Source organism: Hemitrygon akajei, chromosome 4 (genome assembly GCF_048418815.1).
Source record: "Hemitrygon akajei chromosome 4, sHemAka1.3, whole genome shotgun sequence".
Taxonomy (NCBI): Eukaryota; Metazoa; Chordata; class Chondrichthyes; order Myliobatiformes; family Dasyatidae; genus Hemitrygon; species Hemitrygon akajei.
Window position 1 is genome coordinate 37,532,835 of NC_133127.1, and position 23,711 is coordinate 37,556,545.

The following is a 23,711-nucleotide window of genomic DNA, read 5'->3' on the forward strand; positions in this document are numbered from 1 at the left end:
GACAAAGGCACCATATCAGGAAACAGCTGGAGGGACAGAATGGCCTTTTCTTTCCCACTGTTGAAGGATGGGTGAAGTAACTGAGGATTTGAAAAGAGGGTATCTGATCTGTAACCCTTCAGGTAAATAGGATGGGCGTGAGGTTTGCTGGTGTTCATGGAGGGTTGGGCTTGAGTCTGGACTCTTGCAGTGAAAACCAAAGTTGTTGTGGCCATTAGCCAAGAACCGATCATTTGCGATTGATGTAGACATCATGATGGTTACCATAGGAAGCACCAAATCCTGCTGGGAAGTTGAAGTTTGGAAAGGAGTCGGTGGGCTGAAAAGCCCTCTCCTCTTCCTTCTAAACTTCAACCTACCGCTTTTGAAGGGTTGTCGACCTAGGACACTGACCCCTTTGCACAGATGCTACTTGACCTGTTGAGTGCCCCAACATTCTGTTTTTATTCCAGGTTTCCAGCTGTCCTGTCAGGAGCAATATGGGTCACCAAAGAGGAGAGGATGAAGGTTTTGTAATGGATTATGATGCTCCTAGTGACATTACCATTGCCCACCAGACTTTTCCAACCATTCAGGAGTTGACATGATTTTGTGATTTGAGTTTCATTCAGAACTCCACCTCTGCAGGTGCAAGATTGAACTCATCTGGGCCTCATTTTACTGTAGTTCCAATAATAAAAACCAAGCTAGCTACTGAGGCGTTAGCCAGTTGGAATATCTGGCTTTGACATGTTGGCTTACGTTTCAGTAGATGTGCCTTTCAACCCATCGAACATGTTATGTCATTTGGTGAGATCATGGCCAATCTGCCTCCTGGCTCCATGCACCCACCTTGGTCCGTTTCCCTCTGCAGTCTCATCTCGAGGGGCTCCGCGCAAGCTGTGGTGATGCCGGAGAAATGGCAGCAGATTGGCACCTGTGACAGTGGCCCAATTGGTTTTATTGGTGCCACCAGCTGAGCTAAATGCATTGGCCCACCTCCTCCTAACATCACCAGTGGAGCTGCCCGAGAGCTCAGGGAAGCGTGTCTCATGGAAGCACCAGCCCTCGGATTTGGTTTGGTGTGGTGAGAGGCCTCCGCCGGAGAGGTTGGGCCTTTCTCAGTCCCGTTGCTGGAGTATTTGCTGAGGTTATTAACGGTGAAGTTCAGGAAGAGGCTGGAACCCCCCACGACTGATGTGTGAGTCTGTTCTGTTCCCTGATGCGTGGGTAACAAGAGGCCTAGATTTGGGTGAGATGTTGTCGAGACTGTACCTGGGGCCATGGGTCTAATTTACATTTTGGGTTTACTTTGTTCCAGAGTTGGGTGGTTTTCAGTGAGTGAGAACTGCACCGGTTTCTTAGAAACCTTTAGAAGTTTCTGATAATAAATATTGCTAACTCCAGGAGTTCTGAGTTAGTTAGTTGTACCTGCTGAATATCTTCCAGTGCTTCAATCCTGATTCTGTTTTGATTTGTCTGTGTGATTACTGTGTCTGAAACTGGCGAGATTATTTGCATTTTATCTGTGTGATCTGCTGCTGGAGGCAGACAGATGGAGGAAGTACTGGGACTGTGAAGGGGAAGAACACTGGGATTTTTTTTACTCTGACCCCCTCAGACAGTGCCAGGGGTTTCCCAAAACCAGTTGTGATCCAACAGCCCCTGAGAGAGGAGAACTGAGACCTTACACACACCAGTCACTGCCACATCCCAGACAGCCCCAACCCTGGACAAAGTAGAGCTGTTCCTGTTCTTGAGGTTTAAGCTTCTGTGTGACGTTTGTCCGCTTATGTTGAGGGAGCAGGTTTATGGACCTTGGGAACCAAAACACACTTGAAACTCTGGTCAGGCTACTCTGGAGTATCCCAATGAGAGATTAATTTTAGGGCAGGTTATGCACAAAACTCAGGGAGAAACCGTGGCATTTACTCATCGTTTTCTTTTCAATAGTGAAGTTATGGACATGGTTAAGAATCATTTGTATGTGAACAGTCTGTTTGCAATTGGCTGTAGAAACTAAGAGTACATATGAATAGGAGTGCTCAGTAACCAATGGGAGGTGTAACTTCTGATCATGTGATAGGCCATGGGTTATGTGATGTCACCACCAGGACTGGTCACTGCATTAATGTACTGACGCTGTTCAGTAACAGAGAGTGTTACTGAGCTCTCTGATATTCTGATCGAGTTCTCTCAGTATCTGCTGCCCTGTGCTCACGATGTAAACTTTTCATAACTTATCCAATTTTTTCAGACCCCAAGGACCCCATTGCAATCGAACGGCTCAACTTGATGAACATGGCAAAGCTGAGCATAAAGGGTCTGATTGAATCGGCCTTGAACTTGGGCAGGTCCCTGGACTCGGACTATGCCCCTCTCCAGCAGTTCTTTGTGGTGATGGAGCATTGCCTCAAGCACGGCCTTAAAGGTGAGGTCCTCTGTATCGGCTGCTTGTCGAGGGCGATGTTTGTATATTCGTCATGGAAAGGGGATAGACAGATCAGTTAATCTCACTTTGCCTGGGTGGAGGTATGAGTGGGAGGGAGCAAGCGATGGAATGGAAGCACAGGTTGGGATGGTTGGTGCTTGAGGTTACTGCAGAGTTCAAGTTTCACATTATAGGTGTGTATATATACAGGGTGTAAATGCCATGAAAATTAGTTTTTTCAGCAACAGAGTCAGAATTACACTGCATAGAATCGGGCTGTATGGCCCAGCTGGCCCATACTGTCCAAGAAGCCCCAACTAATCTGGTTCCATTTGCCCATAACCTTTCATAAGGAATAGGAGCAGGAGTCGGCCATCTGGCCTGTCGAGCCTGCTCTGCCATTCAATAAGATCATGACCAATCATGACTCACCTTCACCTGCCTGCCTTTTCCCCATAACCCTTAATTTCCCTGGTATGTAAAAGCCTAACTAATTATGTCTTAAATATATTTAAAGAGGAAGTCCAGTAAACCTGAGTAACCGGGTTACTGGAAGTGGGGAATGTCAGCTGCTCCCCCGAGGTGAATGAGAGAAGATGGTGATTCTGGCGTTATCCTCAAGCATTGTGTGAGGTCTGCACTGTTAGAGAGGTCAAAGGAAGCCTTTTTCAGGGGTGGGTGGGTTACCAGAGGACACAGCCAAGGGATTGGCAGAAGAGCCAAAGGGGAGAGGTGGGAATGTTTCCACAAGGAACTACTGGGGACTTGGAATGTACTGTCAGTGGGAGCAGATTCGGCGGGAACTTTGGAGAAAAGAGTTGGATAAGGTGGGGTATCTGTGAATCAGAGGAGTGGGATATGCTGGTTCTTCCTTTCAGGGGGAGGTCATAAGCATGATGGGCTGATGGCCTACAGTTCATTGTGGTGGAGAAGACCATTAGAACGTAGAACATATCTACAGCACATTACAGGCCCTTCAGCCCACATACTGACCATGTAACCTGGTCTAGAAACTGCCTAGAATTTTCCTACCACATAGCCCTCTTTTTTTTTAAGCTCCATGTACCTATCTAAGAATCTTTTAAGACCTTATTGTATCTGTCTCGACCACCATCGCAGGCAGTGCATTTCCACACACCCACAACTTGCTGTGTGGAAAGACTTACCCCGGACATCTCCTCTGTACCTACTTCCAAGCACTTTAAAACTATGCCCCCTCATGTTAGCCATTTCAGCCCTGGGAGAAAGCCTCTGACTATCCACACGATCAATGCCTCTCATCATCTTGTACACCTCTATCAGGTCACCTCTCATCCTCCATTGCTCCAAGGAGAAAAGGCCAAGTTCACTCGACCTATTATCATAAAACACGCTCTCCAATCCAGGCAACATCCTTGTAAACCATCCACTGTGTTCTGTTTGGGATGGGATTGTCATGTCAGCTCCTGATGAGAGCTAAATCTCTGCCTCTGTGATTGCCTCCTCACCCATTTTACTGCTCACAGGGATGAGATTTGATGCGTGTCCACAACTTCCTCCATGATTAACTTCCTCCATGGAGGGGTTAACTTCCTCCATGATCTGCCTCGCTCTGTCCTGTGAAGCTGCAGATGCTGGGAATCTGAAATAAAACAGAAAGCCAACAACATTCTGTAAGTCAGGCAGCATCTATGGGGAGGGGAATAGAGTCCATGTTTCAGAGATTAAAGGTCTTCCGTTAAGAACCCTCTGGAGTGCCATGGACCCATACACCAGAGAAACAGCCCATCAAGTTGCCCACTGCAGCTTGATTTCATGTTAAACAGGATGCTTTAAATCAAAGTGATGCACAGTATCTTCCAGTGGCAGAGTGGATTTGTTAATGCTTAGGGGGTACAGAATCAGCAATGGATTCAGAGACAGGTCAGCAGGTGAAGAAATTAAACTTATTAAGTAAAGCCAAGTGATAAAGCTGGTGTTGGTTATAGTGACGAAGATACTTTGTATTCTCAGTTCACTGAGGAATCTCAGGGAGGAAATCTGCTCTTTCTTGGCCCGTGTCTGACTCCAGACTCACTGCCTTATCCACTCTCTGATACAGAGAGGCAGGATGGAGGGTGAGAGATGAACACAGGAGTAGGCCTCTTGGCCCTGCAATTCCACCCCACCGTTCAGTGTAATCACAGCAGTTCTACACAGGCTGCAAATCCTTCTCTGTACCCGTTCCCCTCAATTTCCTCCTCTTCCCTTTATTTGTCACCACCCTTAAATATATCCAACAATCCATCCAGCCTCCACCATCCTCCGGGGCAGAGATTCACTTCCCTCTGCACCTCGGTTTAAAATGACTGGAGCCTTCTCCTGTAATGTGCCATTGTTCCCGACTCTCCCTTACCGCTGATGTACCCGTCTCATGAATTAATATATATTTTTTAAAAGATTCAATCCAGTGGTATAGCAAAGGACTGGCTATTTATCTCACTATTTCTGCACTGAACACTAGGCATTTAAATCAGTTCTCTTCACTCTGCATGTGATCCATACCCACTACCTGCATATTCATGTGTAAAAACTTCTTAAAAATCACTATTGTGTGTGCTACCTCTACCACTGACAGCGTATTCCAGGCATCTACCACTTCCTGTCCAAAGAAAATGCTGCCCCATTTTAAACCCATTTTAAAACTTTTCCCCTCTCACCTAAAATAAAGGTTCCCTAATATTTGACATTTTACCCTACCTATATCCTTCATAATGTAATAAACTTCAATAGGGTTTCCTCTCCGCCTCCAACATTCCAGTGAAAACAAAAGAAGTCTGTCCAATTTCCCCTAGCTCGTACCTGCTAATCCAGGCAGCATCCTGTTCAACAAGCTTAACTGGCTGGTGTTTCCTCTAACGACTTTCCTTTTTATAAACTAGTTAAGAAAACGTTCCTTGGGCAAAACAAGTCGTTCTGGGGGGCGCTGGAGCTGGTAGAGAAGCTGTGTCCAGAAGCCGGAGAGATCACCGTCAGCGTCAAGGACCTCCCGGGACTCAAGTGAGTAACTAACGGCTCCAAGTGGCTGTTGGATGTACTGGTACAGAGAGCCGTATGTTTTGTGACCCTCACTGCAACTTGTGCATTTATCTAACGCGGCTGATGCTGTAGTCTCCCAAAATGCCTGGTGTGTGTTTTTTTTGTGTGGTGACTGACTCTCTGTCGTTGTAGGACAGCGGTTGGGAGAGGGAGGGCGTGGCTCCGCCTGGCTCTGATGCAGAAGAAGCTCTCCGATTACATGAAGGCACTGATTAATCGGAAGGATTTGCTGAGGTAAGTGACTAATTGCGCTGCGAGTCTCAGAGATGCACGCACTGGGTAAGGGGCTTCCCGCTGACCTTTCAGAATCTCGGCCTTTGCCAGTCTAGCAAGCTGGTCCCCTTCGGATTTACTAAACGGGAACGAACTTTGCGATCTTCCTATTCATCAAAACATGGGGATGGGATGGGGCCATTTGCCCTTTGAGTGTGTTGTGCTGTTCAGTACAACCATGGCTCATCTCCTCTCCCCCCACTCAATGGTTCCTCATGGAGAAATCTCCGTCTCTTTAAACATGTTCATCAGATTTAGTTATTCACTCACTTCAGCACTGATGCACAGTACCAGCAGTGTGTACCATCCACAGGATGCACTGCAGCAGCTCACTGAGACTCTTTAGACAGCACCTTCCAAAACCAGGGGCAAGGGCAGTAAAAAGCACAGGGAGACCACCAGCTGGACACTGCCCTTCAAGCCCCACACCACCCCGTTCCTTCACTGGCGCTGGGTTGAACTCCCTCCCTAACACCTCAAGGAGTGCAGTGGTCCAACACGACAGCTTACCACCAGCTTCTCAGGGGCAACCAGGATCGGGTAATAAACAGCTGTCTCTGCCTGTGAAGCCCACATCCCTTTGAATTATAAAAGAACATTGACCTGCTTCCTTCTGGGGGGGAGAATTCCACAGGTTCACCACTCCTGGGTGAAGAACTTTCTCCTCGTCTCAGCTCTAAACATTTTGGCCCATATCCTGAGCCTGTGACCCTGTGCTCTAGACCTCTCAGCCAGGCTGAACGCCACTCCTGCAGACAGGCATTGAGTCTGTAAGGATTTGATATGCGTCGGTGAGATTTGTCTCGTTCCTCAGCACTCTGGTGAACGCAGATCTAGCTGACTCCATTTCTCCTCTTACGGATGTCTTCCCAGTGCATAAATTTTAGATTCAGGTTTATTTATCACGTGTGTGAGGAAGGATTTGGTGAAATGCCTGGTTTAATGTTAACACCTAACTGAGGATGTGCTGGGGCAGCCTGCACGTGTTGCTACACAGCCTTGCACCAACGTAACACGGCTGCAATACTCAGCAGCACAACACGCAGCGCAGCAAAACTGAACGCCAGCAACGAAACAACATCAGCAAAGTAAGCCCCTTTCCTCCCTCCCACCCACCACACACGGACAGTCCTCCAACTCCAGGCCTCCTGCGTCCTGACTTTAGCCACTGGGCTTTGACTTCCGGATTTCCGATTGACCTCTGGGCTTTCAACTTTGGTATTGGACTCTAGATTAGCTGCTGACAGGACCCCAGACTTCAGGATCGAACTCTGGGCTTGCCAACTGACCGTCTTGCATGCCTCCTACCCGCGTGGGCATCTGATCCCGGGACAGCTTGACATCTACGGATGTCTTTCATCTCCTGTCTGTGTTGCTGGACTTCGAGTGTGGAGCTGAGACCTGACCTCTAACTCCTCCACATCCCACATCCCTGTCCCTGAACCTTAACCTGACCCCTTAACTCCCTTCTCTGACTCCAAAACTATTGAACAAAAAAGAGTTTGAGCCATGGTCTCGGCTGAGAACACAGTTCAGCGCCATCCTGAGGGGAAGTTGTCCTGGTGAACCTTTGCGGCACTCATTTTTCTGACTGGCAGATCACTTTCTTAGGTAAGGAGTCTCGTGTGTTCTCACCAAGGCCCTCGAAGTGCAGCAAGTCATCCTTGTTCCTTGTGTTAGGGGTCTTAACCTAGAGGGCATGGGTTTCAGGTGAAAGGGAACCTAGGGTCAGGATTTTTCACAGAGGTGGTGGGCACAAGGAATGAGCTGCCAGAGGTGGAGGTGAGTACACTTACAACACTTAAAACTAGAGGGATGTAGGCCAGACCCAGGCAAGTGGATCCAGCTCAGGTGGGCAACTTGGTCACTATGGGTGAGTTGGCTGAAGGACCTGTTTCTGGGCTGTAATACTCTGACATGAAGACCATGGTGCTATTCGCTGCCTGAACTGCTTGCTGTTCCTACATGTTCCCTTTCAGTGAGCAAGTGGGGAAGAGATCACTGGTTACCAAAGCCTGTGGGGCTGCTGTGGGGAAACTGATGTTCAGATGGACGATTAGGCCATATCTGGTTGAATGGCGGAACAGACTCAATGAGCTGAACAGCCTCCTCCTCCTCCTGCTCCTTGTGATCACTCTTTTGACAGGTGGACGGGGAAGAGGGTCTTCACCTGCTCTTGAGGTATTTCGAGGATGTGGCCAATGGGTCTTTATTGGAACAAGCCCATTCCCCCCACTCCCTGGGACTGGTGGGAGCTGGATTTCTGGGGAAGAGTTCCGCTGCCACTACTGCTGTGGGAGTGCACAGGGAGGTTCGGGCCAGAGTGAAGCAGCTTACCCCAGGGGTTTGCATGCGGCTCCTATGTGCTGTCTGTGCATGGAGGGAGTGGAAGGAGTGTCACCCTCATTGTTATTTGTGACACGTTTCATTGTGGCCTGATATCCTTAATTGCCCTTAAATTAGTGCAAGCTTGCAGTTGTAAAGCGTGTCACAGACTGTCAGCGATACAGCATGAAAACAGGCCCTTCGACCCACCGGGTGCTGCTAACCGTCTCCCACCCATTTACTGTAACTCTACATCTATCCTCGCTTTTATTCTGCACGCCCACGCGGAGTTTCCAACGTGAAGCTTCAGTAAGTGTCCAAGGAGCATAGAAGTTCTGGAAATGTTCGGCAGGTCAGGAATCCCCATGGCGATATGTTGGATAGGTGCTTGGATGTCAGGGATACAGAGGTCTGTAGTCTGCAGGTCGATGGGACTAGGCCGATTAATAGTTCAGCACGGAGCAGATGGGCCGAAGGGCCTGTTTCTGTGTGGTAGGGTTCTGTAATATTTATGACTATGGTAACCCTTTTATGAGAACTTAAGGGCCATAGTCTGAGTTACTGTGACGTGTACGAGGAGCAGTACAGAGACTGTTCCCTGGAGCAAGAGGGTACTTCAACTTCGAAGATTTGTCCCCCAAAGCTTACGGGGATTCAAAGGAATGAGCGACAATATGATACTGGTGAGAGGCTCGAGTTACCTCTAAAGCAAGGCCATGTTCCTGGATGCAGGTCAAGTGGGGTGAAGGCGTATAATCCCTTTATTCGAGGTGGAGAAGCTTTGAGCCCTGAGTGGGCTTTCAGTTGCTGAGTCTGAGATCGTTAGCCTATTGGTCAGTGAGCGAAGGGCAAGGATGTGGGGATTGATGTGAATTAAGGGTAGGTTGGAGAGGGTGAACCTAACGTGTCAACTCTTTGACCTTTCAGTGAGTTCTATGAGCCAAATGCTCTGATGATGGAAGAGGAAGGGGCGGTGATCGCTGGGCTCCTGGTTGGACTCAATGTGATTGACGTCAACCTGTGTATGAAGGGAGAGGACTTGGATACCCAGGTAGGAGAGAGGGACACCCACTTACCTCTGTCCCAATGGCTGCGATTGCTTCTTATCTGTACTCCAAAGTCCTGTCTTAATCCCTCTTCAAAGCAGACCTTTTGTAAACAATATAAAAGCAATTCAATGAGTTTGGGAACTGTGTACCTTGACCCAGGGACTATCTGTTCTGCAGTACACAAGGGCACGCTCATTCAAGTGGTTAGCACAGACACTTGATAGCGGCAGGAATCAAACTTCAGTTAGTGTTCACTGGTGCTGTTATCCCCGTGACTGCGTGGTTTCCTTCACGTGCTCCAGCTCCCTCCCATGTTCTAAAGACGTACAGATAGGTTGTGGGCATGCTGTGCTGGTGCCAGAAGCATGGTATTCCCTGTCAGCTGTCCCCAACTCGTCTGTAGACTGTGATGCAGAATGACGCATTTCAGTCTATGTTTTGATGTACATGTGACAAAGTTAATCTTTTTAAAAAAATCTTTATAATTCACTGGTGATCCGGCTGACTTAATTCGTGTTCTGTTTGCATTTCAGGTTGGTGTGATCGACTTCTCTCTCTACTTGAAAGACGGTGGGCACAGCAGTAAAAGCTCGGAAGGGTGAGTACCTTTCCGTGCCGTTAGTGTCAGAACCCTCGCTCTGATCCTGGGTCCGGGAGACTATCAGACTCCCCACCACAGCAGTAAAAGCTCGGAGGGGTGAGTACCTTTCCGTGCCGTTAGTGTCAGAACCCTCGCTCTGATCCGGGGTCCGGGAGACTATCAGACTCCCCACCACAGCAGTAAAAGCTCGGAGGGGTGAGTACCTTTCCGTGCCGTTAGTGTCAGAACCCTTGCTCTGATCCTGGGTCCGGGAGACTATCAGACTCCCCACCACAGCAGTAAAAGCTCGGAAGGGTGAGTACCTTTCCGTGCCGTTAGTGTCAGAACCTTCGCTCTGATCTGGGGTCCGGGAGACTATCAGACTCCCCACCACAGCAGTAAAAGCTCGGAAGGGTGAGTACCTTTCCGTGCCGTTAGTGTCAGAACCCTTGCTCTGATCCTGGGTCCGGGAGACTATCAGACTCCCCACCACAGCAGTAAAAGCTCGGAAGGGTGAGTACCTTTCCGTGCCGTTAGTGTCAGAACCTTCGCTCTGATCTGGGGTCCGGGAGACTATCAGACTCCCCACCGTAACCGCTGGGCTGTGCCTGTACCGTTGCAATGCAGGCAGATGCACAGGGCGATCCCAGAACAACAGTAACTGTGTGGTGATGCTCACTGAAAGAGACAAAGTGGCCAAAAGCGATGAAAATTCTGATCATGCCGAACGCTAGTGCTTGCATTAGTTCCTTTTCAATACTCTTTGGATTGTTTCATGAATTCTTAGAGCTAGAAGTTGTTGATATCTGTAAACCTTTGTACCCGGTGTGGAAAGGACTTGCCCTGTGAGAGCACCTCTCATCCCGCTGGGATGTGAAATTGCTTTACCAGAATGAGCCACTTTTGATGGGTAGTGTGGACGATCATTACAAGCTCCCAAAGATCTGTGACATCAGTTTATTGTAGGACTGCAGGCAGACTTTCTACCCCACCCTATCCCACTCCACCAGTAGGTGTACAGTGAAGCCACTGTGTGGCAGTGGTGGAGGGAATTAATGCTTACGGTGGCGGATAGGATGCCGGTCAGTCATCTGTGTGAATCATCCCTGCACTTATCCACGCCAGTGGAGAGTATACCATCACAGTCCCAAACTTGTGCCTCATAGGTGGTGGAAAGATCCTGAGCATTGGTGAGTCACTCACTGCAGGTCGCCCAGTTGCCGATGAACTTGCCACGTATTTCTGTCTTAAACTGATTAGCTTTCTACCTGTTAAAACAGCAAGTGCTCTTGTTTCTGCAACAGGGACGGGCAGATTACTGCCATTTTGGACCAAAAGAATTACGTGGAAGAGTTGAACAGGCACCTGAGGTAGGAAGCTGAGGGATGAGAGGACAAAGCTGAAGCTTGTTGAGTTCCTTTTCTCTGCACGGACTTGAGTGGTTTAAAAATAATAATCCTTCAGTGTGTCTGTGAAGATGGCAGGTGGTGATAGACCCCGTCTTCCCAGTTTAACCGAGCTGCCGGAGAGGGTGTGGGAGGACTGGGGAGTGTGCAGACTCTGGGGACAAGAGGTGACATGGTTTAGAAAAGAGATTTGGGGAGCAGCCTCAGAATTCTTTGTTTGTGGAGGAGTTTTATTAGAATTTGACGTCTGTAGAGGAGAAAATGCACGTCAGATAGAGTTAAATTCCACAGCAAATACAGGAGAAGGATCTTTGTTAAGGAAGTTGTGGACAGGGGAAGGGTTGTGACCCCCTTCCAGTGGGAGAGTTGTGGGGAACAGCAGAGGCAAGCAGATGGGGGAAAGAGGAGACTGTGGGAGGGGTCTGGGGTGGAGCCATTATGGAGAAGGGTGAAATAGTCTTTATACATATTGAATGATGTTTACATGGAGAGTGTTTATCGCAGGAGGGACAGGAAAGATTAGAACAGTTCCATGGATGAGGGTTTTCAGGGAAAGTGTTGTATCTTGTGTTTTCATTGGATATAAGCAGGCTGTTTGGCCCATCAAGTCTCTGCTTGTTCTCAGACCCTGACTGACTTCCCTGTCACTTGTTTTCTCTCTCTCTTACACATCTGTCAAGACCACCACTGGAGCAGTTTACGGCAGCCAGTTAATTCACTAGCCCGTACCTCTTTGGGATGTGGGCAGAAACCAGAGCACCCATTGTGTCATAGGACAGAACATTGTAAACTCCACACGGACACCAGTGGAGGTTGGAACTGAACAGGTTCACGGAAGCTGTGAGCACCTCCAACTGCACCAGTCCTACCATTGTTCTCCACAAAGCAAAATAGCTTCGGGCTTCACAACCATAGGACCAGACCTCTCTCTCGGCCCAGCTGGCCTATGCTGACCAACATGTCCCATTTGTAAGTGTTTAGTCCATAAGCTCTTAAACCTTTCCAATCCATGTACCTGTCCTGCTGTTCTTTTAGAACTTGTTATTGTACCTGCCTCAACCACTTTCTCCTGCAGCTGACTTCACATAGGTACCACCGTTAATGTAAAAGTAATGTGCCACCCAGGTTCCTATTAAATCTTTACTCTCTCCCTTTACACCTGTACCCTCTTGATAATCCCAGCCATGGGAAATAGACTGGGTGCATTCACCCTGTCTGTGCCCCTGATAATTTTGTACATCTCTGTACGATCATCTCTCAGTCCCCAACACTCTATCCTGTCCAACAGCTCCGTAAAGACATGAAGGCAGCTTTGTGTTGAGTAGACGGTAGACAAAGACTAATAGTTGGAGCACTGGGGAACATGGTTTCCCCGTTCTGGGTAACGCTACGTGGAGGTGTGAGGGAAAAATGTTGTTAACACTGAGGCATGGTGGAATTGATGGCACTGCATACAGGGGCCGTGTTGCGAGCTCCGTTCCAACTTTACAGTATATTTTTGATTTTGATTCAAATTTGATTCTTAAGCCTGGAGTTGGTTCACTCAGGACTTAGATAAGGAATTAGGTTGGCAAAGGAGGAGTAACTTGCTTGGATCTGGGGCTAGAGCAAGGGAATTACTGTCCTAGGGGCTATCACACACCCCATGGGCTGAATGGCCTGTACTGTAATCATTCTATAATTTTATTCCTCTTGTTTTTGTAGTTCCACTGTAAATAATCTCCAAGCAAAAGTGGATGCACTGGAAAAATCAAACACAAAGCTTACTGAAGAGGTTAGTGCTCTCAGTCCTTGACCCTCCACCAATGATGAATCACAGACTGTCCCTGAGGTGACTCTCGAGGAACTGACAGTTCTGGCGGGCGGGTGGATGGGTGGATCGTGAATCGGGGACTGCAATGGTGATTTTGAGAGCAGCTGGCATTTGTCAGTCAGCAAGTAACACCATCCTCGAGATCCAACTTGTCCTGGGACACCGAGCTCCCCGTTTCTATGGAACCCCTGCGTCTGACAAGTGTCATTGGCCTGGCGTAGTAGCAAGTCACACGGGACAGTCCTGTCAGGCAGCAAACCAGGAAGAAGGTGGCATTGTCTTTAATATTTCAACCTTTTTATTGAATTTATAAGCCGTTCATGGTGATTGTTTTATTCTTGTCACATGACCCTAGATAGCATGAAAAGCTTTGTTGATTTTCCATCCACACAGATCATTCTGTACACTTGCCTCGAGGTAATTCCAGTTTCTATGTTGACGTGGTACAAAGGGAAGGTGATGACAAAATTCAGAGAAAGTGTAGGGCAGCTGGTTAAATAAGGTGCAAAATCTTCAAACACATTTTTGTGGCCCGATCTCCATGTTCTTTGATTTTGTAATTTCCAAAAATCTACCAATCTCAGTTCTGAACACATTCAGCTCCCCAGAGTCAAGAATTCCAAAGATTCACCACCTTGGTGAAGAAATGTCTCCTTATTTCTGCCCTTATTTTTCTTCCCTGCTTGCTCTATAAGTGAGCTATGGTCTTGTGCTCCTGGGCTATATGAATTGTCCTCCTCCTGTTGAGCTCTTTAATTGTACGTCTCAGTGAGGTCACTCTTCTAAAATTTTGAGAAAAGAAACCTAATTGATTCCATCTCTCCTCGTATAACAGACCCACCATCACAGGAGCTGGTCTGGCAAATATTCGCTGCGCTTCTTTGATCCCAAGTATATTCTTTGGTTTGGGGGATCAAAACTGTGCACAGTCCTGCTGGTGTGGTTCCACCAGGGCTATGTATAGTTGTTATAGGACAGACCTATTCTTGCTCTCATATCATCTTATAACAAGGGTCCCCTAATTACTCACTACATCTACTATACATTTGCTTTCAGTGGTCCAGGTTATATTTGAGGTAACATTCCAAATTCATCTCCGAGTGAAGAATATGTTGCATTTTGATTTTTCACATTTGAAATGTATCACCACATATTCTCAACACTGCTTTTTGCCCAGTAGCTGGCGTCATCAACTCCCTCACCACCATTTGCAATCCCACTTAGAAATAAAGTTTGAATAGTGTGCAAATAAATCAGAAACTAAAATAGAAAAGTTTCAAAGTAAAATGTTTTGAAACAAAACTCTGAGGAAATGCCGATCTGTGTAAAAATTCCACTTTCTTCACTAATTCCCCACAAGTCTTTAACTCCTCTGGAAAGCCTAATTGGTGTCTTCAACCCCATGCGCTTCTCAAACTCCTTGCTGGGCAAGAACAGCCCAGGAGGTTGGTCTTTGGCCATGAATTTGTTATTGATCTTTGGGGTTAAGAGAGAGAAACATTTCAGTGGCTTTCAAGGCCCCACTGTCCCTTTACAGTGTTGAGAGATAACGTGTTGTCTGTTTGATTTGGTGCAAGGTCAAGGCTAGGGTAGGTTTAGATTTGGGGGTAGGAGCCTCTCTCCACTGATGTGGGCAGTCTCCAGAAGTGTGTCCCCAACTGACCATCATGAGTGATGAGGCCAAATTCTGAGCTTCACTTAGGAGGGGAGAGGGTGTGTGTGGATGTGCCTAGCCCATCATCATGATCCTGCCCAATTCAGTGGCCAAGTTTCCTCTTGTAGCTTCTCCCAGATCCCTTTGTTAGAGCTGTGGAAACGTAGCTGTCTGGCCATGGACTCATCTCCACCTTCCTGCCTTGTCCCCATAACCCTTAGTTCCCCTACTATGTAAAAATCTATCCAACTTTGTCTTAAATATATTTACTGAGGTAGCCTCCACTGCTTCTTTGGGCAGAGAATTGCACAGATTCACCACCCTTTGCAGTTCCTCCTCATCTCCGTCCTAAATCTACTCCCCTAGTTCTAGTCTCGTGTGCCAGTGGAAACAACTTTCCTACCTCTATCCATCATTAAAAAAAAACCTGTTGTTTAATTGTTTTCTCTCTCTACCCTCCCAGCTGGCAGTGGCCAACAACCGTATCATCACCCTCCAGGAAGAGACGGAACGGATAAAGCAGGAGAGTGTACTCCAGCTGGAATCTACCTGGAAGAAGATGGAGGTGGGTCGAGTGTGGAACTGCTGAGCTTCAGAGACTAAAAGGCATGAGTGGTAGATGCAGAACAAAAACCAGTCCTATCCAGTGACTGAAACATTGGCTGTCCATCTCCCCTCATAGATGCTGCTTGGCCTGCTGTGTAATCCCACTCTCTCCCAATTTATTCTCCCTCATGTTCCCTTTAATTCCCTACAGACTCTAGGGGCTCCCCACACACTGGGGTCACTTCACGTCGGCCTGTTAACCCGCTAATTCTGCATGTCTTTGGGATGTTGGAGGATAGCGGATGCTGCAAGCTTAACTCAGACAGTGGTGCAGTTCGGGATCAAGCCTGGGCCTCTGGAGATGTGAGGCAGTGGCCCTATCAGCTGTAACTTTGTGATGTCCCTCTTCGCAGGTGTCGAAGGCGGATGGAAACGCCGAGGGACTGGGACAGAGACAGGGCCGGCAGGTTATGGAGGACGTGGATACTGAGACCAGGAAGCAGCTCAAAGAGGAGACACAGCTCAGGCTGGTAGGTCCTGGTGGAAACCCGCTCTCCCAACTCTTTTCTTGAAGCACAGCCGCTTTGTTCACCACGTTGTGGAGTGTGATTGGTTTCAGAAGCTGACATGCCAGTGGTATAGGAGTGCTGGCTTCATCTGCAGAAACCTATCCTTCAAAATTACAGTAAAACTCCCATTAATCCTGCACCCTCAACGAGCAGATTTTGCGAACCATCCAATATTAGCTTGTTAATAGTCTAACACTTTTAAACGGCATTTATAGAGGTGGTGCACGGTAGTATATCGGTGAGTTTAAAGGGAGTGCGGGAAATGGGGGCAGACCAGGAGTGCAGGAACTGGAGCCCAGTCAGAGGGAAGTGGAAAGCGAGTCTGGTGTTGAATCACTGGGATTTCCACATGGTTAAACAGCAGATTATTAGATAGTGATCTAATAAAGTTGAATTACAGAGTCATACAGCATGGAATCAGGCCCTTTGGTCCATCTGCTCCGTGCTGACCAAGATGCTCAACCACATCAGTCCCATTTGCCAGAATTTGGCCCATAATCCATCTAAATCTTTTCAATCCTTGTTCCTTTGAGTTGTTGTTACTGTGCCTGCACAAACCATTTTGTCTGGCAGTTCGTTCCACTTGATTTAAAAAAAAAAACAATGTTGACCCTTAAGTTCCTATTAATTTTCTCCCCTCTCACCTTGTATACATGTGCCCCCTTGTTCTTGATTCCCCAACGCAGGGAGAAGGATCGTGCATTCATCCTTTCTATGCCTAATAGTTGCCCAGTGCATCATAGTTCAATGTATTAATACATGCTCCAAGTTCACCTCCCTTACCCTTCATACTCCTTACATTAAAATAAACACTTTTCATCCCTTCCATCCTGTTGTGTCTGTTGTTTTGCCCCTGCCTGTTCTTTCTTGCAGACTTAGCTAGTCATGACATTTACCTTCCCCTCAATCCCTCCAGTTTCTAACCTGGTTTCTCTTGTACCCATTCAACTCGGTATCAATTTCCTGCCAACCTGGTGGGATCCTTAGTAGCAGTGAGCAGACTAGTGGCAAATACCCCTGAATTCTGCAGCTTTACTATTGCGCAGTCCCTCGCCTGCAGTAACTGGGGTCGCCAATCAAAAGGTTCAATAGAAACACCCGTCAAAGCAGGTCAGAGGCTAGCTAGCTTACAGCAAGTGACTCAGCAGCTGACACCCCACGGTCTGTCCACCACTGGAGTGCTGTCCCCTTGCTTGGGTGAGGGCAGCTTCATCAGAACCCAAGGAGCTCCAGGCCAGGGGGCAAAGACAGCTGCAAGCACCCCCTACACCTCCCTCAGCATTCATCCGGGTGAACGATTTCTGTTTTCTTTAACGATTTGCGTTTTGTCATGCAGGTTAGAATGTGAAAAGTATTTCTGCCATGGTCTCGTACGTAGTCTGAGACCCACAATCTGGTTAATATTCAGGAGTTATTTCAGGAATATAATTACCACAGTGTTCCCTGATAATTACAAGGTGGCAGGTTTTTGACTTGGACGTTGCAGAGACGCTGTCTCCACTGCAGAGATTGGTTGGCAGTTGGTAAGCAAGCTTAAGAATTGTGCATTCACATTGAGTTGTAATCTGGAGTGTGTTGGCCAAAAAGAAGATAGAAGCAGATTTAGAAGGAAATTTGATAACTAAATAGGCTCAGGGGATGCAGGGAAAGTGGGAATGATTGGGACCTCTCAGAGGGCTAGCATGGCTCGATAGGCTGAATGGAATGGAAGTGCTGGAGACCACAATTCCAGTGCAGTTCTGGTAGCTGTGCTCTTTTCTCGGACTCTGGTTTGGAAAGTGTGCGTGTCACGGTGAATGGTCTCATTGTGGCTGTTGTGTGGTCCAGGACGTTGAGAAGGAGTTGGAGGTGCAGATTGGGATGAAGCAGGAGATGGAACTGGCCATGAAGATGCTGGAGAAGGACATCTGTGACAAGCAGGACGTGCTGGTGACGTTCCGACAGCAGCTGGATGAGGTGCAGGCTCTTAACCAGGAGCTCTGCCAGAAGGTTCAGGTGAGGAGGGGAATGAGGCAGGAGGGTGGGTGCCAAGCGATGAGGAATCAGTCCAACCATCCACACTGAATCCCAGTGTCTAGAGCAGGGGCTGTGGACCCCTACCGTTAACAGGGGAATCCCTGGTCTAGAGGAACGACACCTTGTAATCTACCTGGGTAGTCTACAGCCTAATGGCGTGAATGTGATTGCTCCTATTTTAAATAACTCTGGTATGTTCTGACTCCCCCTTCCTCTTGCCCCTGTTATCCCTTTCCCATTTCAGATAGTATAAAATCACCTGCCTCTACCAGCAGCAGCTCCTTCCATATATAACCACTGTGGAAAAGATTACCTTTCGAGTCCCCTTTCAGGCTCGCCCCCTCTCACCATCAGTTGTGCTGCCTGGCTTTAGACTTCCCTCCCCGGCGGAAAAGCTCATTCCTCGCCCTTTTGCAAACCACGGTTTATTCACACAGGGCTCTGACAACGTGATCCGACAGAAGAATGAAATCATTGCCCGCCTGGAGGAGAAAACTAATCAGATGAACTCCACCATCAAACAGTTGGAACTGAGGTAAACGGGCAGCCGTGCCTTTGGTGGAGGGGGGAGGTAGATGGGGCTTCAGCACTGGCTAATTGAGTGAGTAGTCCCTATGTTCCATGTGTAGCCAGAGTGACAGCAGTTTCTTTTTTTGTAATTTATTTTTTATTGAATTTCATCATCAAACAAACATTTCCATAAGACGTATTTCAGACAGTGTACATATATATCATATAATCATATATATCACAAATCTCCACAAAGTATTTATCTGAGGTACACACTTATAGAAAAGAGTGGAAAGAAAAAACAAGCAAAAGGAAAGAACTATGTACAAGTAGGGAGTGATTTTTTTTTACAACAGATTCATTGATTTGTGAGAATAAAATCAGGCCTATGAGGCATTATATAGTTAAACCATTTTTCCCAGTATGAATCAAATTGTCCCAAATTGGATAAAATTCACTTACATTTGATTGGATTTAATAGCCCATTGGCATTAAAAGAAATGAATTTTACCTTGTCCTTAGCCATCTGTATTTATCTGTCAATGTATCATTGAAATTAGAATAAAACTTAATCGATCTACTCCCTGAACAAATAGGAACCAAGAAACGCAAATAATAACAAAAATGGCAACGAAAGTGTGATTCCAAGGCTGAGGTCACTAGTAGATGACCCTGCGTTGAGCTAGAGGAAATGTCTAGCTGTGGGGGATAACCCCTCCTACTTGTGAGTTGAGGGCCCCTATTGCAGTACTCATAAAAGTCAGTGACCAAATCCATTACACAGAAAAGATTGCCCTGTGTACTCCTTTTTTATATATATATAATACACACACACACATACACTACATATATATACTCATTTTGGTGGGGAAAAAGGAGTAAGTGAGCGAATAAAGAATAACAACTAAGTAATATAAAATCTACATTATAATAAGTATTTCTCGAGATAGGTATATCACCGTCTACTTTTGCTTCAGTTTAGCTTCTCAACAGTTTTAAAGTTAGCCAAACCTTATGCTCTTCTGAAGGGGGTGAGGACTGTCTTTGGGAAACTCATGGTCTCTTCCTGATATATTTGAGTGACAGCAGTTTCATCCACACTTGGTCTGTTCCCTTGCCTCTTGTCTTAGTAAACCTCCCCCCTCCCTTCGCCCCTCATTACTCTCTATAGAACAGTGAAGAGCATTTGGAGGCACGGGTGCTTTCAGCTGCAGCACAGGTTCAATATGAACCAGACTTTCCAAAGAAACCTTTCTGTGTCCCAGAGTGCTGTATCATAAATCCCTTCTTCCCCCGTGGAGCATCGCCCACGTGAGATGGTGCCGAAGAGAATTTACTTAAAAGGATGAAGCAAGAAGCTGTCAGCGAGCGAGGGCAGAGTATCATAGAGTTATAGAGCAATACAGCACCAACACAGGCCTTTCAGCCCAGCAAGTCCATGCCGACCCAGCTACTCCCAATTTCCTGCTTTCTGCCCTTATCCCTGCAAGCCCCACTGCTCCCTGTGCCTATCCAACAGCTTCCTAAGTAACGCTAATATACTTGTCTCAACCATTTTCACTGGTAACTCGTTTAATGTGCTCACCACACTCTGCACGGAACAGTTGTCCCTCAGACACCTTTTAACTATTTTGCCTCTCACAGTAAATCTATGCCCTTGCTTTCATACTTCCCAACCCTTGGGAAGAGACTGCTACCATTCACCTTGTCTGTGCCACTAATGATTTTTTAAACTTCCGTAAGGTTTATGGATTAGCCTCATTCTGTGCTCCAAGGAATAACGACCTAGTCTGGCCAACCTCTCCCTATATCCCAGTCTCTCCAGTCCTGGCAAAACCCTTATAAAATGTTGCTATGATAAAGTTAGCTGCATTTGATAAATGATAAGTTGTCCCTTAATTCTTATATTTTATACCTACAACAGTACAGAAGCAGGGCACTTGGTTCATCAGCCTCCTGCCAGCCGTTTCAAAGTTCAAAATAAATTTATTATCAAAGTACATATATGTCACCACATACAACCCTGAGATTCCTTTTCTTGAGGGCATACGGAATAAATCCAATAACCATAACAGAATCAATGAAAAACCACACCAGCTGGGTGTACAACCAGTGTGAAAATGACAACAAACTATGCAAGTACAAGAAGAAAGAAATAATAATAAAATAAGGAATAAATATTGAAAATGTGAGATGAGGAGTCTGCGAAAGTGAGTCCATAGGTTGTGGGGACATTACGATGATAGTGCAAGTGAAGTTGAGTGAAGTTATCCCCTCTGGTTCAAGAACCTGATAGTTGAAGGATAATAACTTCCTGAACCTGGTGGTGTGGGTCCTGAGGCTCCTGTACCACTTTCCTGATGGTAGCAGTGAGAAGAGAGCATGTCCTGCGTGGTGGGGCCCATGATGATAGATGCTGCTTTGCTGCGACTGTGCTCTGTGTAGGTCCTCTCAGTTGTGGGGAGGGCTTTACCTGTGGTGGAATGGGTCATATCCACTCCTTTTTGCAGGATTTTCTATTCAAGGGCATTGGTGTTTCCATACCAGGCTGTGATGCAGCCAGTCAATATACTCTCCACCGCACATCTGTAGAAGTTTGTCAAAGTTTTAGATGTCATGCCAGATCTTTGCAAACTCCTAAGGAAGTAGAGGTGCTGCCGTGCTTTCTTCGTAATTGCACTTACATGCTGGGCCCAGGACAGGTCCTCTGAAATGATAACACTGAGGAATTTAAAGTTGCTGACCGTCTCAGTCCCCCCTCCCCCTCCCGCTGTTTCCCTGTGGTCCCGTGACTTATCTCACCGCCCCAGCAGTTTGTTTGACTCTCAGCCGATGTCAGGAGACGATCAGCATCCTTGTGGGAGGAAACAGGAGCACCCAAGGAAACCCATGTAGTCACAAGGACGACGTGCAAACTCCACACAGACAACACCAGGGGTTGGGATTGAACCCAGGTCTCTGCCACGGTGAAGGGGTGGATTCACTAGCTCTGCCACTGCCCTGGCCTCCCCCGCTGTCTCCAGTAATCAGTCCGCTGCTAGAGTGCAGTCGGATTGTTAATTTTAATCCTGCTGGGAGCTTTGCTGGCATTGGTGTCCAGATGATCACTTGCACTTTGTTTAAAAAGCAAACAAGCTTAAGTGTTTGTTCAAGATGCACATCATCAGGACAGCGCTACAGCATTTCTTGACAAACAGGCTGGCTTTGTTGGAACCCTGTGCTGAATTTCTCTGAGATGATGTGTGTAATCACTGGTGCTGTAGCATGGCAACGTACAGTTGGATGAGTGAGGGGGAGGCTTCCCAGTTGCCTTCATTCTGACCGAGTCACGGCCTCAGTGCAGGTGGTGCTCTGTCTGTTTCATTCCTGGGATGCAGAGGAGGTTGAGTATTTCCCAACTCTAATGGTTCTTTCCTATTCCTGATGCCTTGGTTCTGGGAGAAAGGGACAGGTGACTCGGGAGCTTCTGAAGATGGTGGGGACAGAAGCACATTGGTTTTAATTGACAGACTTTCAGAGCTCCTGTAGGCAAGTGCTTCTGTGTGGGATTGTATGTACACATGCAGTATATGTACAGGTGTTCATGGATTTCTATGCTTTAAAAATAATGGAAAGAATATTTTGGCTTGCCAATTGTAATGAACTAATAGAACTGCTGTTCACTTTTTCCCCCCTTTTTCCATCCCTTTTTCCTTTTCTTTCATCATTGTCTCCCCCTTTTTGAACTTGTCCAACGTCTTCACCCCGCCTGCTTTCTTCTTCTGACTGACCCTGACACGTACTTCTAATAAAAAGTGAAAATGATTTGGTAAAACAAGCTAAGTGTCTAAACATTGCAGCTGGGAAACTTGTCCAGAGACAATAGGCATCGAGTGAAGAAAACCTCAAGTTTGGCCTTGGTTTTTACCATCGGAAAACCTTTAAAAGTTGTGGTTACAGTTTGCAGTGAAGCATGTAGCTTTTTTCCCAATTAAAAGTCAGCTACAGAAGTTGATTTTTTTATTATAATATTTGAATAATTCATGTTTCACTTGTGGCGCTTTCAGCCACTATTTCCACGGGCTGGTTTGTCTCTACTGGAATGAGCAGTGTGCATTCCTCAAGAATTCCTTGTGACCTTTAAATAGGAAGCTTCCTTTTAATGTCCTTGTCACTTTGGTTGGTTTAAAGTGAGCCAGTTTGAAGATTGATTCTGATTGGGTCACCTTAGGCAATTTAATACATTTAAAAATATTACAGACACAAAGATTCTAGAATTAACCCAAGATATTTGAGAAGGATGTACATAGTGGAATCTTCTTACCTTCATATACCTGTTTGTTCTTGAAAGAGATTCACCCACTTAGAGTTTAAAACAATCTCTTCTGCTTTGAGTTTGTGTTGGAAACTTGACGGCTTATGGCCATAAGTACAATGGGTGCAAAGCTGTTGGCTTTGGGTAAGAGGTTGGGCAGGTTGGAGTTGATTGCAGGGGGTTGGCAGAGTCTGGACAAGTTGTATGGCAAATTGCAGAGATGACTGATATTCCTGTTCGTGTGTGTGTGCTCTGCACTTAAGCAGGGCTGCAATATTAGATGCTACTGGTGTGGATAGGATAGCATTCAGAAAGTGTAAAAACATGAAGAGGGAGTTGAGTGTTGTAGGAGTGAGAAAATTCAGCTAAATCAGTTTTAAGAATGTTGTAGGCAAGGTAAGGGGAATGAAGATCAGGATACCGGTGGACCTTGGTGGTTTACTCTAAGTACAGGGCTGTGGAGGAGTTTAATACCTGGAGCTAGGGGTGATTTGCATTGAATGGTTTCCCACTCCAGCATCCCTTGTTTGTCTGGAAGTGGTGTGATGATAAGCAGATCTCACATGTGCTGAATACTGCAAATGAAAAGCTGTTTGAACTTGGCTCTCTGGGGAAGTGGCCCACTGCCCCAGAGCTTCTCCTGGTTAATTCAGTGGGAAAAGGTGCCCAAACAGCAGTGTGAAATCTGGCCCCCAGCTCCTGGGTGCTCCGCCATCGTCAGCTGCTCAACGAGAGCTCATGGTGGCCTGATGCAAAAATGTAACCCCGATTTTTAGCAAGGATCCAGAAGTAAGTAGCATTAGTGGAATGAATTGTGAAGGGCATAGGGGATTGAAAGATATTGGCTTTTGAGGAAAACCAATTGTCTGCTAACTAGGAATACATTGTGCAGCCAATGTATGCTTTTGCACTATGCTGTTCGCAGTTATATTTTATTTAGATTGAATGTTTTAATGGGAAGATCTTAGAGTTAATTCCAGTGCAATGATATGTTTTTGGTGGGGTTGGGGAGAAGATGTTGAAGATAAATTTTGTTAATTAACCATCAATATTGTGAAATGTGTAGTAATAAATCAAAATAAAACACTTGGAAAGAAAGCCATCTCTCTGCCTCGATTCCCCATTTCTCAGCATGTCTATCACTGGTTTTATTTTGTGTTTGATTTGGGCCATCATTGAGTTGTGTGTTTGCTTTAGTTGATCTTCCTC

At 46.6% G+C, this 23,711-nt stretch overlaps 1 protein-coding gene across 7 annotated transcripts in view; it reads left to right on the top strand.

Annotated features, from left to right (window-relative positions):
- rufy3 (RUN and FYVE domain containing 3) overlaps window positions 1-23,711 on the top strand; it is a 71,097-nt gene that overhangs the window by 37,676 nt on the left and 9,710 nt on the right. For 4 of the 7 annotated variants that reach the window (XM_073042367.1, XM_073042368.1, XM_073042370.1 and 1 more), the window contains 11 exons: window positions 2,237-2,410; window positions 5,311-5,428; window positions 5,600-5,701; window positions 8,993-9,116; window positions 9,648-9,712; window positions 10,999-11,064; window positions 12,805-12,874; window positions 15,031-15,132; window positions 15,527-15,643; window positions 17,510-17,677; window positions 18,136-18,233. In XM_073042367.1, coding sequence (XP_072898468.1) covers window positions 2,237-2,410; window positions 5,311-5,428; window positions 5,600-5,701; window positions 8,993-9,116; window positions 9,648-9,712; window positions 10,999-11,064; window positions 12,805-12,874; window positions 15,031-15,132; window positions 15,527-15,643; window positions 17,510-17,677; window positions 18,136-18,233 — 1,204 coding nt within the window. Of the gene's footprint in view, window positions 1-2,236; window positions 2,411-5,310; window positions 5,429-5,599; window positions 5,702-8,992; window positions 9,117-9,647; window positions 9,713-10,998; window positions 11,065-12,804; window positions 12,875-15,030; window positions 15,133-15,526; window positions 15,644-17,509; window positions 17,678-18,135; window positions 18,234-22,003; window positions 23,605-23,711 lie in introns of those variants that run through there. The other 3 variants (XM_073042372.1, XM_073042373.1, XM_073042374.1) reach the window with 1 other exon arrangement.